The 18,463-nt window shown below is 36.8% G+C and overlaps 1 protein-coding gene across 1 annotated transcript in view; it reads left to right on the forward strand.

Annotated features, from left to right (window-relative positions):
* LOC126412178 (modular serine protease-like) overlaps positions 1-16,020 on the forward strand; it is a 328,117-nt gene extending 312,097 nt beyond the window's left edge. The window contains exon 12 of the mRNA XM_050081661.1: positions 14,857-16,020. Within this exon, the coding sequence (XP_049937618.1) occupies positions 14,857-15,071 (215 nt within the window). The 3' untranslated portion in view covers positions 15,072-16,020. The remainder of the gene's footprint in view (positions 1-14,856) is intronic.
* The last annotated feature ends 2,443 nt before the right edge of the window (positions 16,021-18,463 follow it).

Here is an 18,463-nt window from a genome sequence, read left to right on the forward strand (position 1 = left end):
GCATATGTTCCAGTGGATCATTTATGCCACTTTGCTGTGCCTCTGCTTGTGATCAGTTTGAGTGATGTTTTTGTGACATCTCAACATATAGTCAACTGTTTAGTCAGCTTCTTTGCAAAGTTTGCACTCTGGGTCTGTATAACTGGTATAGTATCACACCTGCTCAGATTAAAAGAACAGTCACAAAATTTTCAAATTCTAAAAGTATGGACTGCTACTGGCTCTCCAATTACATAGTAAAAAAAACTGTAGACTCGATCGCTAAACCATTGGCATTCATATTTAATAAATGTTTACAGTCAGGAGTGTTTCCCAACTCCCTAAAAATTTCCAAAGTTATTCCAGTGTTTAAAAAGGGTGACAAACATCTTCCTAAAAGTTATCGCCCAATCTCAATTGTGCCAATATTTTCTAAAGTATTTGAGTCACTTATGTACACTCAATTAAGTAGCTATTTTGAGACACACAACCTTTTGAGCAATAGTCAGTTCGGATTCCGACAGGGCAGAAATACCACTGCGGCCATCCTGGAAATTGTTGACCAGACATTAACAGCCTTTGAAGACCGGAATATGGTGTCACTTGTCTTGTGTGATCTGAGCAAAGCTTTTGACTGCATTCCCTTTGGCACCCTGGTTGCAAAACTAGAATTTTATGGTGTATGTAACCCAGCATTAGCAGTAATAGAGTCATATCTTCATAATAGAAGACAGTTTGTCTCAGTTAAAAATAATTACTCCCCTGTAGCAGCAGTTAGTACTGGTGTACCACAGGGCTCGGTTCTGGGACCCTTCTTCTTCATCATAGCCATCAATGACCTACCTCATCACATAAATAGTACTACCATATGCTATGCAGATGACACAACCCTCCTCACCTCACATCAGAACATCTCAGCTTTGGACAATAACACACAGGAATCACTCAAATCAGCCATCCACTGGTTCACATCCAATAAATTACTGTGTAACTCAGAGAAAACACAACAGCTTCTCTTAGGGTTACCCAAAACCATAGAAAACAAAACTGTAAAACTATTAGGAATGCATATTGATTCCAAACTTAATTGGGAAGAACACGTAAATCAGGTTTGCAAAAAGCTTTCAAGAGTCTCCTATCTCCTTTGGAAACTTAGGGACATGATTAGCATGAACTTTCTGAGAACAATGTACTGTGGACTCTTCCAGTCACATATTACATATGGCCTTCTCATATGGGGGCACAGCTCTCACAGTAACAAAATTTTGTTGATGCAGAAAAGAATGCTGCGCATAATGTGTAAAGTCGGTCCCACGGAGCACTGTCGTCCTCTCTTTATAAGGCTAAGACTGTTGACCATTGTAAACTTGTATATTTATATCTGTGTGTTACACATTAAAAACAATGGTATGGAAGGTGTTGTCAGGGAAGAAATTCATAACTACAACACTAGAAGGAAGGCAGATTATGATATATCAAGACACAGACTAACAAAAAGTAGTAACTCACACAAAGTGAATACCTTAAAAATATTCAACAAACTACCGCAATCTGCTCGGGACATGCCCACAAAAATTCTTAAACAAAATTTGTACAATTGGTTATCTGACAATCCATTTTATTCTATGCAAGAATATTATGATCTGAGTAGCACAGAGATAAACCTGTAATTGCATAATTAACTTAATTAACTACTATATATACTGTTACAAAATATTTCATATCTAATACCTTTGTATTTCAACTGTGTTAGGTAACTACTTTATTTGCCAGTGTTATGATGTGTTACGTAACTACTGTGTTTGCTACTACAATGTAACTCATTTTTGGTACCTTTGTATGTATCTGAAACAAGAATATGCATTAAGCATTGTAGTCACCTGCTTAAGGTTTATGTTATTTGTAAGTTACTCATATGCTAATTATATCTATGCCTTATATATAGTGTCTGGAATATTAATATTATTTTATGTACTGACGAAGCCTATTTCATCTTGCATGATCAATGGCTAATAAAGAATCTTGAATCTTGAATTCTTTTGCTGATTTCTTGATTCTGGCTATGATGGCTTCAGTTTTGATGGCTTGTTTCTCCACAGCAAAAATCAGTCTTTAAGTTCCCTTCTTTAGGGTTCCATTCATCAGCCAAGATCAGTTATTTGTCTATTTTGACTTCAAGCTTCTCTGAAAGCTGCCAGTCCAATGCTTTATTGTGTAGGGGTGCCAACTGGTACTAAAGTCCAGCTCTCCAGTATTGATTCTCTGTTTAATTTACTCTGAGAAGATTTCTGTTGCTGACTTCAGTCAGAGATGTTCTTTGCTGTCTTTCACAAAGTCTGTCAATGCATGCTTCTCTTCTTACAGTTTTGTCTCACTTTCAGGAGTCCTCTACCACCTGCTTTTCTGGGCAAGTACAGCCTATCAGTGTAACTGTGAGCAAGGAGTCTGTGTCTCAGTTGTCAGGAGTTGTCTTGCTTTACTGTCTGCATTAACCAGCTCTACTCGCTGGCAGTATGTTTGGTGATGGGTATGGTCCAGGTGTTGAGTGCCTTAATGATATTGTCATCATTTGGTTTGCTTTTCAAAATTTTTCTGACCATTTGGGTGTAAAAGTTGCTGACCACACTTTTTACTTATCCATGCTTGATGTTGCGCAACAGCAAAATGCCTAGCTATTTGCAGGCTTCTGATTGACAACTCTTGCTGATTTGTCATTTGGCATTTTGATGCCTTCATTTTCTGAGATTTTCTCCTTTAGTGTGCCTGTGGCACACTTGTCTAAGTTGAATTCCATTCTGATGTCATTGCCAAAGATTTGGAAAGTATTTGTTAGAGACTGAATTTCAATTTAAATTGTGCATAAAGCTTCAGGTTATCTATGTATAGTAGTTTGGATATTTTCTGAGAATTTCTTGCTGTTTGATAGCACATGTTTGTTTCCTGCAAGATGGTTGACAGTGGAATCAAGGTGATCATGAACAACAATGGGCATGAGTCCCCCTGAATTAATTTATGTATTTACACATCAAGTTCCATGGAACCAAATTGAGAAGCAAATCTCCAAGGTCATGGAACATGTCAGTACGTGAAATTACAACATAAAAGTAATAATAGACACAAATAAAATCTTTATAAACCCAAAAATGTCAAGCCATAAGTTCAAGTAAATGCAGTCAATAACATAACACAAGAATCAGCTTAATTTTTCAAGTAATTCCTCAACAGAATAGGAGGAGTGACCCATGAGGAAACTCTTCAGTTTCAATTTGAAAGTGCGTGGATTTTTGGTAAGATTTTTTAATTCTTGAGGTAGCTTATTGAAAATGGATGCAGTAGTATGCTGCACACCATTCTGCACAAGAGTTAAGGAAGTCTGATCCAACTGCCGGTTAGTTTTCTGCCGAGTATTAACTGAGTGAAAATTGCTTGTTCTTGGGAATCAGCTGATATTGTTAACAAGAAATGACAGTAAAGAATTTATATATTGAGAGGCCAATGTCAAAATACCCAGACAGTGAACAGGGGTCAACAAGAGGTTCACAAACTTACGCCACTTACTGCCCGAACTGCCTGTTTTTAGCCAAAAACATAATTTTAGAATGGGAAGAGTTTCCCCAAAATATAATACCATATGACATAAGCAAACGAAAAGAAGCAAAGTAGATTAATTTTTCATGTCAACAATCACTTACTCAGATACCGTTTGAATAGTACAAACAGCGGCGTTAAGTCTTTGAACAATATACTGCACATGGGCTTTCCATGACAGTTTACTATCATCTGAACATCTAGAAATTAGAACTGTTCAGTTTCACTGTTAATATGCCCATTCTGTGTACCACATACTCTTTGCCTTCCTTGAAACATTTTAAGCATCTTACAATACTGTTTGTAATGGGCTACTGTAGGTTGATTGTGACTACTTCTAACTTTTTGATATAATTCCCACTTCATTCTACATGATATGCTTATCCTACTAGTCAGACACCCAGGCTGCCTTTTACTTCTAGTACCCAATTTAGAACATTCTAATGGAAAGCAACTCTCAAAGAGCATGAGAAACCTGTTAAGGAAACCACTATATTTGTGATCTGTATTATCAGCACTATAAAAATCCTGCCACTCTCATTCCTTGACAAGGTTTAAAAAACCATCTATTGTCATTGGTTTAGCTTTCCTACATAGTTTGTAATTATATGTGACATTTGTTTTAATAGAAAAGCCTTTTAGTGTTAAAATTTGTGAATCATGGTCCGAAAGGCCATTCACCCTTTTACTACCAAAATGACCATCTAGTAATGAAGAATGAATAAAAATGTTGTCTATGGCTGTGCTACTGTTCTCTTGCACCCTGGTAGGAAAAAGCACAGTCTGCATCAGATCATATGATTTAAGGACATCTTCCAACATCCTTTTTCTTGCACAATCATTTACAAAATTAATATTGAAGTCACCACATATAACGAATTTCTGGTTCTTCCTATAAAATGAATCAAGAATATTCTCTAGCTTGAGCAGACATGCTCTGAAGTCAGAGTTAGGGGACCTATAAACAACAACAATTAGAAGTTTACTTTCACTAAATTCAACTGCCCCTACACAACATTCAAATATTTGTTCAGTGCAGCACCGTGATATGTCTATGTACTCAAGCAGAATACTGTTTTTATGTACATGACCACTCCCCCACTCCACAAGGAACTCATTGAAAAATATCTCTTTTGATGTTGACTTGTCCATAATTTTCTTTACCAAGAAATAGTTCTGTTTTCCAGCACTCCAGTTATCATTATCATTTCTTTACTTTCTCAGACGTTAAGTCTGGTTAAAAATGGGACGTGACGCGGACCTTGATCAGGCGTCACTTCCTTTTAACTGTACGGTATATGTTATATTGCATTTAGGAACTTTCGGGTAATTGAACATGTATCAATAATTACGGATTTCTGTAATTGTATATATAAGTTTGGATGTAGCTGTATTGTATTGATGTAATGGTGGATATTGTGTGGTATGACTCCTGTAGTTGATAGTATGATTGGTATGATGTCAACTTTATTCTGATGCCACATGTCCTTGACTTCCTCAGCCAGTTGGATGTATTTTTCAATTTTTTCTCCTGTTTTCTTTTGTATATTTGTTGTATTGGGTATGGATATTTCGATTACTTGTGTTAATTTCTTCTTTTTATTGGTGAGTATGATGTCAGGTTTGTTATGTGGTGTTGTTTTATCTGTTGTAATGGTTCTGTTCCAGTATAATTTGTATTCATCATTCTCCAGTACATTTTGTGGTGCATACTTGTATGTGGGAACGTGTTGTTTTATAAGTTTATGTTGTAAGGCAAGCTGTTGATGTATTATTTTTGCTACATTGTCATGTCTTCTGGGGTATTCTGTATTTGCTAGTATTGTACATCCACTTGTGATGTGGTCTACTGTTTCTATTTGTTGTTTGCAAAGTCTGCATTTATCTGTTGTGGTATTGGGATCTTTAATAATATGCTTGCTGTAATATCTGGTGTTTATTGTTTGATCCTGTATTGCAATCATGAATCCTTCTGTCTCACTGTATATATTGCCTTTTCTTAGCCATGTGTTGGATGCATCTTGATCGATGTGTGGCTGTGTTAGATGATACGGGTGCTTGCCATGCAGTGTTTTCTTTTTCCAATTTACTTTCTTCGTATCTGCTGATGTTACATGATCTAAAGGGTTGTAAAGGTGGTTATGAAATTGCAGTGGTGTAGCCGATGTATTTATATGAGTGATTGCTTTGTGTATTTTGCTAGTTTCTGCTCGTTCTAGAAAGAATTTTCTTAAATTGTCTACCTGTCCATACTGTAGGTTTTTTATGTCGATGAATCCCCTTCCTCCTTCCTTTCTGCTTAATGTGAATCTTTCTGTTGCTGAATGTATGTGATGTATTCTATATTTGTGGCATTGTGAACGTGTAAGTGTATTGAGTGCTTCTAGGTCTGTGTTACTCCATTTCACTACTCCAAATGAGTAGGTCAATATTGGTATAGCGTAAGTATTTATAGCTTTTGTCTTGTTTCTTGCTGTCAATTCTGTTTTCAGTATTTTTGTTAGCCTTTGTCTATATTTTTCTTTTAGTTCTTCTTTAATATTTGTATAATCTATTCCTATTTTTTGTCTGTATCCTAGATATTTATAGGCATCTGTTTTTTCCATCGCTTCTATGGAGTCACTGTGGTTATTCAATATGTAATCTTCTTGTTTAGTGTGTTTTCCCGTGACTATGCTATTTTTCTTACATTTGTCTGTTCCAAAAGCCATATTTATATCATTGCTGAATACTTCTGTTATCTTTAGTAATTGGTTGAGTTGTTGATTGGTTGCTGCCAGTAGTTTTAGATCATCCATGTATAGCAAATGTGTGATTTTGTGTGGGTATGTTCCGGTAATATTATATCCATAATTTGTATTATTTAGCATGTTGGATAGTGGGTTCAGAGCAAGACAGAACCAGAAAGGACTTAATGAGTCTCCTTGGTATATTCCACGCTTAATCTGTATTGGCTGTGATGTGATGTTATCTGAATTTGTTTGAATATTAAGTGTGGTTTTCCAGTTTTTCATTACTATGTTTAGAAACTGTATCAATTTAGGATCTACTTTGTATATTTCCAATATCTGTAGTAACCATGAGTGGGGTACACTATCAAAGGCTTTTTGGTAATCAATGTATGCGTAGTGTAGCGACCTTTGTTTTGTTTTAGCTTGATATGTCACCTCTGTATCTATTATCAGTTGCTCTTTACATCCTCGTGCTCCTTTGCAGCAGCCTTTTTGTTCTTCATTTATAATTTTGTTCTGTGTTGTATGTGTCATTAATTTCTGTGTAATGACTGAAGTTAATATTTTGTAGATTGTTGGTAGGCATGTTATGGGGCGATATTTAGCTGGGTTTGCTGTGTCTGCTTGATCTTTAGGTTTCAGATAGGTTATTCCATGTGCAAGTATATCAGGGAATGTGTATGGGTCTGCAATGTAACTGTTAAATAATTTAGTTAGATGTGAATGTGTTGAGGTGAACTTCTTTAGCCAGTAATTTGCTATTTTTTCATTTCCAGGGGCTTTCCAATTGTGTGTAGAATTAATTGCTCGGGTGACTTCATGTTGCAAAATTATCACTTCAGGCATTTGTGGTATCATCTTGTATGTGTCTGTTTCTGCTTGTATCCACTGTGCATGCCTGTTATGTTGTACTGGGTTTGACCTTATGTTGCTCCAGAAGTGTTCCATGTCTGTTTTGTTTGGTGGATTGTCTATTTTAATGTGTGTGTTATCTATTGTTTGGTAAAATCTCTTTTGGTTTGTGTTGAATGTTTGGTTTTGTTTCCTTCTATTTTCACTTTTTTTGTATCTTCTGAGTCGTTTGGCCAATGCTTGTAATTTCTGCTTCTTTTCATCTAATTGCTCTATTGCTTCTTGTTGTGAGATTTTACCTAACCTTTTTCATTTTTTGTCTGATATTTCATTTCTTATAAATTGTGTTAGCTGTCCGATGTCTTTTCTCAGTTTTTCTATTCTGATCTGTAGCCTGTGTTGCCATGCTGGTTTTGTGGGTTTCTTCTGTGTATTGGTTTGTTCTGATCTCTGCCTAGTGTGTATATTTAGTGTAGTGAGTGCTCCTATATAAACCAGTAGTTGTAACTCTTCCATAGTTGTATTTTCATTTATTTTTTTGTGTATGATTGTGTTGATAGTTTTTATTGTTGTTTCGACTTGTGGGTTATTTGGCGGTCTATGCAAGAATGGTCTGATGTCTGTATTTGTGTCTTTGTATTCTATATATGTCAGCTCAAATTTCTCTTCTATATCTAACACGTGTGTCTCTTCGTGTTCTATTTGTGCTTGTTCTGGTGGCTGTCTTAAGATTTCGTTTTCCTCTGATTGTTTAATTGATGCGTGTTGGTCTTTGTTTGTTTGCTCTGGGATGTTTGAGTCCATTACTGCATTTTCTTCTTCTTCTGATTGCACATTATTTTGTTCCAGTATTTGTTGTACTTGTTGTTTGATGTTCTCTAATTCTGACTGGGGTATCCTGTTATTTTTTATTATTACACGGATCTGATCAGCTAGTCGTTGTTCTGTTAAAAATTTTAATTCCGGGTATCTGGTAATAAATGTTGTGTATACTTGTGATCTGTATCCAGTTGTGTTGGTTCCTAGGTTTGTTGCTTGGTAATAACAGAACATGAGGTGTCGATTAACTTCATCTGACCATCTCATCCTCTGTCTTTGTTTTCCTTCTAGGGTGGTTGCAGGAAGCATATCCTGCAAAACACCTCTATTTGGATTTAAATCATTTTCCAGTTGGCTAGCAGTGTCGTTACCATTGTGGGCGGGCATAGGGTTCAAGCATCGTCCCCGACCATGACGGCGCTTGTCCGAGGCTTCTTTAGTTCTGTCCTGAACCAAGTAATCACACTAAAAGGGGGGTTAGCCCTATTAGTGGTGTGTTCTTTTCGTCGCCTTTTACGACTGGCAGAACATACCGGAGGCCTCCACGGGGTTCATTATCATTATTATTATTATTATCTTTCCTTTCTCAGACCTTAGGTCTGGTTCGGAATGAAAGTGACGCGGACCTTGATCAAGCGTCACTTCCTTTTAACTGTACGGTATATGTTACATTGCGTTTAGGAACTTTCGGGTAATTGAACATGTATCAATAATTATGGATTTCTGAAGTTGTATATATAAGTTTGGATGTACTGACATATTGCATTGATGTACTGCAATATGTCAGTACATATTTATTATTATTATTATTATTATTATGATTATTTTATTTCCTTTCTCAGACGTTATGTCTGGTTAAAAATGGAAAATGACGTGGATGTTGATCAAGTGTGACTTCCTTTTAACTGTACGGTATATGTTACATAGCATTTAGGAACTTTCGGGTAATTGAACCTGTATCAATAATTACAGATTTCTGTAGTTGTATATATACGTTTGGATGTAGCTGTATTGCATTGATGTACTGGTGGATATTGTGTAGTATGACTCCTCTAGTTGATAGTGTAATTAGTATGATGTCAACTTTATCCTGATGCCACATGTCCTTGACTTCCTCAGCCAGTTGGATGTATTTTTCAATTTTTTCTCCTGTTTTCTTCTGTATATTTGTTGTATTGGGTATGGATATTTCGATTAGTTGTGTTAATTTCTTCTTTTTATTTGTGAGTATGATGTCAGGTTTGTTATGTGGTGTTGTTTTATCTGTTATAATGGTTCTGTTCCAGTATAATTTGTATTCATCATTGTCCAGTACATTTTGTGGTGCATACTTGTATGTGACGACGTGTTGTTTTATAAGTTTATGTTGTAAGGCAAGCTGTTGATGTATTATTTTTGCTACATTGTCATGTCTTCTGTTGTATTCTGTATTTGCTAGTACTGTACATCTGCTTGTGATGTGGTCTACTGTTTCTATTTGTTGTTTGAAAAGTCTGCATTTATCTGTTGTGGTATTGGGATCTTTAATAATATGCTTGCTGTAATATCTGGTGTTTATTGTTTGAACCTGTACTGCAATCATGAATCCTTCCGTCTCACTGTATATATTGCCTTTTCTTAGCCATGTGTTGGATGCGTCTTGTTCAATGTGTGGCTGTGTTAGATGATACGGGTGCTTGCCATGTAGTGTTTTCTTTTTCCAATTTACTTCCTTTGTATCTGTTGATGTTATGTGATCTAAAGGGTTGTAGAAGTGGTTATGAAATTGCAATGGTGTAGCCGATGTATTTATATGAGTGATTGCTCTGTGTATTTTGCTAGTTTCTGCTTGTTCTATAAAGAATTTTCTTAAATTGTCTACCTGTCCATAATGTAGTTGAATCATGGTTAAATGTAGGTTTTTTATGTCAATAAATCCCCTTCCTCCTTCCTTTCTGCTTAATGTGAATCTTTCTGTTGCTGAATGTATGTGATGTATTCTATATTTGTGGCATTGTGATCGTGTAAGTGTATTGAGTGCTTCTAGGTCTGTGTTACTCCATTTCACTGCTCCAAATGAGTAGGTCAATATTGGTATAGCATAAGTATTTATAGCTTTTGCTTGTTTCTTGCTGTCAATTCTGTTTTCAGTATTTTTGTTAGTCTTTGCCTATATTTTACTTTTAGTTCTTCTTTAATATTTGTATTATCTATTCCTATTTTTTGTCTGTATCCTAGATATTTATAGGCATCTGTTTTTTCCATTGCTTCTATGCAATCGCTGTGGTTATCCAATATTTAATCTTCTTGTTTAGTGTGTTTTCCCTCGTCTGTGCTATTTTTCTTACATTTGTCTGTTCCAAAAGTCATATTTATATCATTGCTGAATACTTCTGTTATCTTTAGTAATTGGTTGAGTTGTTGATTGGTTGCTGCCAGTAGTTTTAGATCATCCATGTATAGCAAATGTGTGATTTTGTGTTGGTATGTTCCAGTAATATTATATCCATAATTTGTATTATGTAGCATGTTGGCTAGTGGGTTCAGAGCAAGGCAGAACCAGAAAGGACTTAATGAGTCTCCTTATTAATCTGTATTGGCTGTGATGTGATATTATTTGAATTTGTTTGGATATTAAGTGTGGTTTTCCAGTTTTTCATTACTATGTTTAGAAACTGTATCAATTTAGGATCTACTTTGTATATTTCCAATATTTGTAGTAACCATGAGTGGGGTACACTATCAAAAGCTATTTGGTAATCAATGTATGCATAGTGTAGTGACCTTTGTTTAGTTTTAGCTTGATATGTCACCTCTGCATCTATTATCAGTTGCTCTTTACATCCTCGTGCTCCTTTGCAGCAGCCTTTTTGTTCTTCATTTATAATTTTGTTCTGTGTTGTATGTGTCATTAATTTCTATGTAATGACCGAAGTTAATATTTTGCATATTGTTGGTAGGCATGTTATGGTGTGATATTTTGCTGGGTTTGCTGTGTCTACTTGATCTTTAGGTTTCAGATAAGTTATTCCTTGTGTAAGTGTATCAGGGACTGTGTATGGGTCTGTAATGTAACTGTTAAATAATTTAGTTAGATGTGAATGTGTTGGGGTGAACTTCTTTAGCCAGAAGTTTGCTATTTTATCTTCTCCAGGGGCTTTCCAATTGTGCGTAGAATTAATTGCTCGGGTGACTTCATGTTGCAAAATTATCACTTCAGGCATTTGTGGTATCATCTTGTATGTGTCTGTTTCTGCTTGTATCCACTGTGCATGTCAGTTATGTTGTACTGGGTTTGACCTTATGTTGCTCCAGAAGTGTTCCATGTCTGTTATGTTTGGTGGATTGTCTATTTTAATGTGTGTGTTATCTATTGTCTGCTAAAATTTCTTTTTGTTTGTGTTGAATGTTTGGTTTTGTTTCCTTCTATTTTCACTTTTTTTGTATCTTCTAAGTCATTATGCCAATGTTTGTAATTTCTGCTTCTTTTCATCTAATTGCTCTATTGCTTCTTGTTGTGAGATTTTACCTAACCTTTTTCATTTTTTGTCTGATATTTCATTTCTTATAAATTGTGTTAGCTGTCTGATGTCTTTTCTCAGGTTTTCTATTCTGATCTGTAGCCTGTGTTGCCATGCTGGTTTTGTGGGTTTCTTCTGTGTGTTGGTTGGTTCTGATATCACCCTAGTGTGTATATTTAGTGTAGTGAGTGCTCCTATATAAACCAGTAGTTGTAACTCTTCCATAGTTGTATTTTCATTTATTTTGTTTTGTATGATTGTGTTGATAGTTGTTATTGTTGTTTCGGCTTGTGGGTTATTTGGTGGTCTATGCAAGAATGGTCTAATGTCTGTATTTGTGTATTTGTATTCTATATATGTCAGCTGAAATTTTTCTTCTATATCTAACATGTGTGTCACTTCGTGTTCTGTTTGTGCTTGTTCTGGTGGCTGTCTTAAGATTTTGTTTTCCTCTGATTGTTTAATTGATGCGTGTTGTTCTTTGTTTGTTTGCTCTGGGATGTTTGAGTCCATTACTGTATTTTCTTCTTCTTCTGATTGCACATTATTTTGTTCCAGTATTTGTTGCACTTGTTGTTTGATGTTTTCTAATTCTGACTGGGGTATCCTGTTATTTTTTATTATTACACGGATCTGATAAGCTAGTTGTTGTTCCGTTAAAAATTTTAATTCTGGGTATCTGGTAATAAATGTTGTGTATACTTGTGATCTGTATCCTGTTGTGTTGGCTCCTAAGTTTGTTGCTTGGTAATAACAGAACATGAGGTGTCGGTTAACTTCATCTGACCATCTCATCCTCTGTCTTTGTTTTCCTTCTAGAGTGGTTGCAGGAAGCATATCCTGCAAAACACCTCCATTTGGATTTAAATCATTTTACGTGTGGCTAGCAGTGTCGTTACCATTGTGGACGGGCATAGGGTTCAAGCGTCATCTCCAACCATGACAGCGCTTCATTAGTTTTGTCCCGAACCAACTAATCACACTAAAAAGGAGGGTTAGCCCTATTAGTGCTTTGTTCTTTTCATCACCTTTTACGACTGGCAGAACATACTGGAGGCCTATTCTTTTCCCGGGCCTCCGTGGGTTTTATTGTTATTATTATTATTATACAAGGCATGTTTTATTGAATTTGCTGACTGTCTAGTGCAGCTATTTCCTTCTGTTGTATAGTTATCTTATTGACAAGTTGAAAAATTTTCCGATGGCATTGTTCACATATTGTTTGTTTGAGATGTTACTTTTTGGATATAAGACTCAATGTCCAGTGTTAAAGCATCATAAGTCATTATTAGCTTCAAACACAAAACATTCTATTAGTAACTGGTGTTGCTTCAATTATTTAAGAATCATTTATTAAAATGAAGCAGTAGAAAAATCTGGCATAGAACAACAAGAGGCATTGAGTGGCAGACAGGCACATTAAACATGACTGCTAGATACTATGAGCTATAACACTTAACCTTCCATCAGATGTAGACAAAAAACACACACATTCACAACTGCATAATACACACAGGGGCATTGTAGGATCTGGGTGATGACTTGACTGCAACAGCATCTGTGGTGAACAACAATCTTTGTGGGAGCGAGTGGAGGGGGTACAGAAGTGGCATGAGGTGGAGAGGAGGAGGAATGCTGGGTGGGGTAGGGGTGGTGGTAGATGCTAGTGCTGCCTGTGGGAGAGTGCAGGGACATGACAGGGACAGGATGGTGGTCTGTTAGTTGTAGAATTTGGGAGCTGTGTTAAAGGGGAAAAGGAGAGAGGAAAGAAGCAGAGGTGGGTAAAGGACTATGTAGGTGTGCTGGTGGGTTACAAGATGTGTGTAGGTCTGGAGTGGGAGCAGGGAAGGGGATAGAGGCAGGTGTAAGACAGGGACTAGTGAAGGTTGAGGACAGGGGAGTTCAGGAATGAAGTATTTATATATTACAGGGAGAGTTTCTACCCACACAATTCAGAAAGCTGCTGTTGTGAGGAAGAATCCAGATGGCTCAGTGTGTGAAGCAGTCACTGCAGTAAAGCACATTGTGTTGCACAGCATGCTCACAACTTGGTGATCCACCTGTCTCTTGACTGCAGTTTGCCAGTGACCACTCATCTGGACAGAGAGCTTTTTGGTTGTCACATCAGTGTAGTATGTGCAGCTAAGTTGGTAGAGCACATGACTGCTTTCACAGCTTTGATGCAGTAGGAGGTGCCCATGACAGAACTGGAGTAGTGGGAGGATGTGTGTAGGTCTTGTATCTATGTCAACCTAATACAATCAAAGACTAGAGCAACACCACCTCCTGTCATGCACTAAAATGAGAAATAATCTCTCCACCATCCTCCCCATCCCTCCCACAGTGTTGCTCCATCATCTGCCCAAGTATTGCAGTATCCTTGTAAACACTTATATCATCCCTGTTCCCAACCCCTTCCTCATATCAATTTAGTAGATCTAAATGAAAGACTTGCCCTTTACATCCTCTCATTACTGCCAGCTCCAGTCTTGCCACAGAAATCTCCTACCCTACCCACCTGTGAAAGAAGCCATGTGATCTACCAACTTAACAGAAATTATTGAGCAACATTTTACATTGTCTCTAAGCAACAAGCTGTTTTTCCATGCTAAAGGCCATGCCAAATAGTGACTGAGAGGCTGCTGGACCATCCAGTTACCGAGCATGCTCTGGAGCACTGTGTGCTTGACTTCAGTGGCTGCTTCATGGCCCATGCCATCTGGGTTCTTCACACTAACTACAGGTTTTCTAAATCATGTGGTTGGAAACACTCCCTACAAAGTATCCTCCATTCCTGTAACCCCTCTAGCCTTAACCTTTATTAGTCCCAGTGCTACACATGCCTTCTACCTCACCAGCACACTTGCATAATCCTTTCCCCTTCTCTGCTTCTCTCGTCTCCCCTATTTCTCCTAAGAGCAGCCACCCAGTGCTTTGCCTGATGGCTTACCATCATGTCCTCAGCATGTCCCTGCACATTTTCACAGGCAACAATCCCTACCTGCTTTCGCTCCCCATACTTACCAACATTTCTCTTCTGTACCCCTACTACCCACCACAGCAAAGACTGCTGCTCACCTGAGACACTGTTGCAGTCAGGACTTGGCACCCAGAGATGACAATAGCTGTGGCATGTGTTATGCATGTGTGAATGTGTGTGTGTTTTGTCTACGTCTGAGAAAGGACTTAGTCTAATAGCTAATAATATCTTGCAGTCCTTTTTCAATATGCCTGTCTGCCAGTCAGTGCAGCCTCTATTTGGTGAGTAACAATCTATCGTTTTCATAAGTTCTGAGATAGGTAGTGTAACAGAACATTTTGTTAAGGAAATTTTGATCTTGATGGTCTTGTAGTGTACAAGTTAATGAATCTTTTCTGTTTTACAGGGACAACTGCGTGTAATGGAGACAGTGGTGGAGGGCTCACCTTCATACATGAACTCAATCCATTAGGACCTTCAAGTAAGCTTTATTTTGTGCAGGGCATTGTTAGCACAAGTGGAGGTTCTAGTCAAATTGGTACTTGCAACCTGGAAGACTATGTTGCATTTACAAAAGTATCAGAATTTAGAAGTTTTCTTGACAAGTATAGAGAGTATTAAACTATTAGATACTCAATTTTACTTTTAAAGACTATTGCTCCTTTATAATGTTAAGGGAATTGCAAGAACTACAGCTCTATAATAAAAGAAATCAGTTACTTTGTTTTTTATAACTACAACTCCACAGATAAGTTCTCTAAAAGTAAAATTTTCAGTTTAAGAAGGAATGTCTTATTTATTGTTCTTAATGAGAAGCTAATTGGTTTGATCATTAATCTTGGCTTTGTAACTTGAAGCTTATGAAAGAATTTGAAATGTTACAAACTTTTGTTGGTTCATGTTCTAGAATTGTATGGAAACAAGCATACAAACTGTCAAGGTTGCTCATGCTGTGGGCTGCTGCTCAGTTGCCCAAGTGCTGAGATCAGTTAACATTCCTCATTGTATCCAATGATAGTATTTAATATCAGTGTAATAGTTAATTTTTTGTTATGAACAAAATGTCTTTTGACAAATACTACTTGCTGCCTCCGAAAATAAAAATGGTTGGATGCAAACATAAAAATCTTAAAAGTAGACCACAAGTAAAATACTTGCAAAGAATACATTCAGTTACAGTGAACCCCAACTCACCTGTCCTATCTGGTGATGACAGTGTTAATTCTCATAATAATTTTAGCAAACTTTGATAATGAATGCAGGTTCTAGTTTGTGTTGTGATAAACAATCAGATAATTGAATTTTGTGATTAATAAAGAACACCACATAATAGTGTGAAGCTGAACACAACATAAATTTAATGGTAAAAAGAGTTTAAGGCTTTCAGTAAAATAACTGAAGGCTATTGAATTAATTTTGTATATCACAGGAGGTGATGTAAAGCTCAATTTTTTTTATATTTTTTAGATTCAGTTCAGATTGCTAAAGTGGAATACACACATAAGATAACATTTTTTGTTGTATCATGAAAATATCATACCTTAACAAATAAACAATTATGAATTGTGAATGACTGAATATTAGATCATATGAAGTTGAAAAAGTGGAAGAATTAGAAGAAGAAGTGGGCTTTAACTCATTTTACAATTTGTTTTATAATACACAAAGAATCAATTAGTGGAGCCAATAAGTAGCACTGAATCCCTACATTGATAACTGATATAGCTGCTTTAAGTGGCAGCCACTCAAAGCAAAGCTATTGCTGTAGCACCAAGTGTGCAGTCATAAGTATTTTAAATACATGTAAATAAAGTAACATTACACACTGAGGTGACCAAAGTCATGGGATACCTCCTAGTGGCATGTCTCACCTCCTATCACCTGGTGCAGTGCAGCACATCAATGTGGCATGGACTCAAGTGGCTGGAAGTCCCCTGCAGAAATTTTGAGCCATGCTGCCTCTATAGTCATTGATAATTGTGAAAGACATGCTGGTCCAGAATTTTGTGCATGAATTGACCTTTTGATTATGTCCCTAAATGTTCAATGGGATTCATGTCATACAATCTGGGTGGCAAAACAAACCGTTGCGGCCCCATGAAATAGTGCATTGTCAACCATAAAAATTCCATCTTATGTGTGAACATGAAGTCCATGAATGGCTGCAAATGGTCTCCATGTAGCTGAACATAACAATTTCCAGTCAATGATCTGTTCAGCTGGAGCAGAGGATCTAGTCCATTCCATGTAAACAAAGCACACACCATTATGGGACCATCACCAGCATGCACACTGCAATGCTGACAACTTAAACCCATAGCGCCATGGGGTTTGCACCACCCGCAAACACTACCATCAGTTTTTACCAACTGAAATCAGGACTCACCTGACCAGGTCACAATTTTCCAGTTATTCAGGGACCAACCAACACTTTCATGAGCCCAGGAGAGGCCCTGCAGGCAATGTCATGCTATTAGCCGAGGCATTTGTATCAGTCGTCTACTGCCCCAGCCCATTAATGCCAAATTTCAATACTCTGTCTGAATGGATACATTCATCTTAAGTCCCACTTGGATTTCTGCAGTTATTTGATGCAGTGTCGCTTGTCTGTTAGCACTGACATTTCTATGCAAACTCCACTACTCTGTCATTAAGTGAAGGCTGTCAGCTATGTGTTGTCTGTGGTGAGAGCTAATGCCTGAAATTTGGCATTTCTGGCACACTTTTTACACTGTGGATCTTGGAATATTGAATTCCCTAATGACTTCCAAAATGGAATGTCCCATGTATCTAGTTATGGCTACAATTTCATGTTTAAAGTCTGTTAATACCCATTTTGTGGCCATAATCACACCAGAAAACTTTTTACGTGAGTCACTTGAGTACAAATGACAGCTCTGGCAATTCAGTTTTCCATTCAATTCAATTTTATACTTTTTGTACAAGATACTGCAGCCATCTGCACATGTACATATCACATCACATGACCTTGTCAGCTCAATGTATTAAAGTGTATTGATTCAGAACTGTAGAGTTCAATAAAAATGTAGAATGAAAAAATTACTTTACATCTACATTTGTTGCAGGTGGCCAAGTAGTTAATGAATGTATGAATAAAGGAACATTGCAAAAAATTTATAACCTCCATCCATAGTTTCAAATCAGAAGAACAATTCAGCAGATTACACATCACTTAAGCTTGGTCTACACATAATGTTTTGTCATCAGTCTTCATGATCTTACAAGACTGATGACAAGACTGATACAAATCATGCAGCTACACCGTTCAAGCTTCAGCCGAGTTTTTTGCTCAGTTGTTCCAAAATCATCATGGAGAAAACACTTCTAGTGGTGACAATTGCACTATGTGTTCTTAAACTGAACAAGAAGAGAAGGTCTGCATCACTCATGATGGTCCCAAGATTGGGACAATCTCCCATGTGAATCTTCTCTGAGAACTATGGCAGGGAACAGAAGACTGGTACAATTACTTACGTATGGACATAGAAACGGACATAGAAACAGACTGTAAACTGTTATCTTTTGTAACCTCAGAAATGGAAAAAGGAGACAGTGTTATGAGGGCAGCTATCAGCCACCATGAGAGACTCAGTTCTAAGGTTCTTAGCGACTGGCAGGAACTACAAGGACATGGAATATATAACTATAATTTCAAAACAAGCTTTGAGCCACATCATACCAGGAACCTGTGAAGCTACATATGATGTTCTGAAAAAGGAATATTTGAAGGTAAGTAAATGAAAGGTACAAATATTTTGCTTTTGGAAAGCAAAGAGTTTAATGAAAATAAATGAAGTTTAGACAAAAATAGAATGACATTAACAGATTACAATTTTAAGCAAAAATTTTAAGTAAACATTAACTGCTTGAAAAATTAAATTAAAAAATAAAATTTTCAGGAAATATTTTATAGTTAGATTAGGGTCTGAATAATTTTAGGTACCACTCCTGAAATGTGCCAGGTAGTTAGAAATTCTTGGTAAGCTTGAGGA

The sequence above is a fragment of the Schistocerca serialis genome, chromosome 7, assembly GCF_023864345.2.
Source record: "Schistocerca serialis cubense isolate TAMUIC-IGC-003099 chromosome 7, iqSchSeri2.2, whole genome shotgun sequence".
Taxonomy (NCBI): Eukaryota; Metazoa; Arthropoda; class Insecta; order Orthoptera; family Acrididae; genus Schistocerca; species Schistocerca serialis.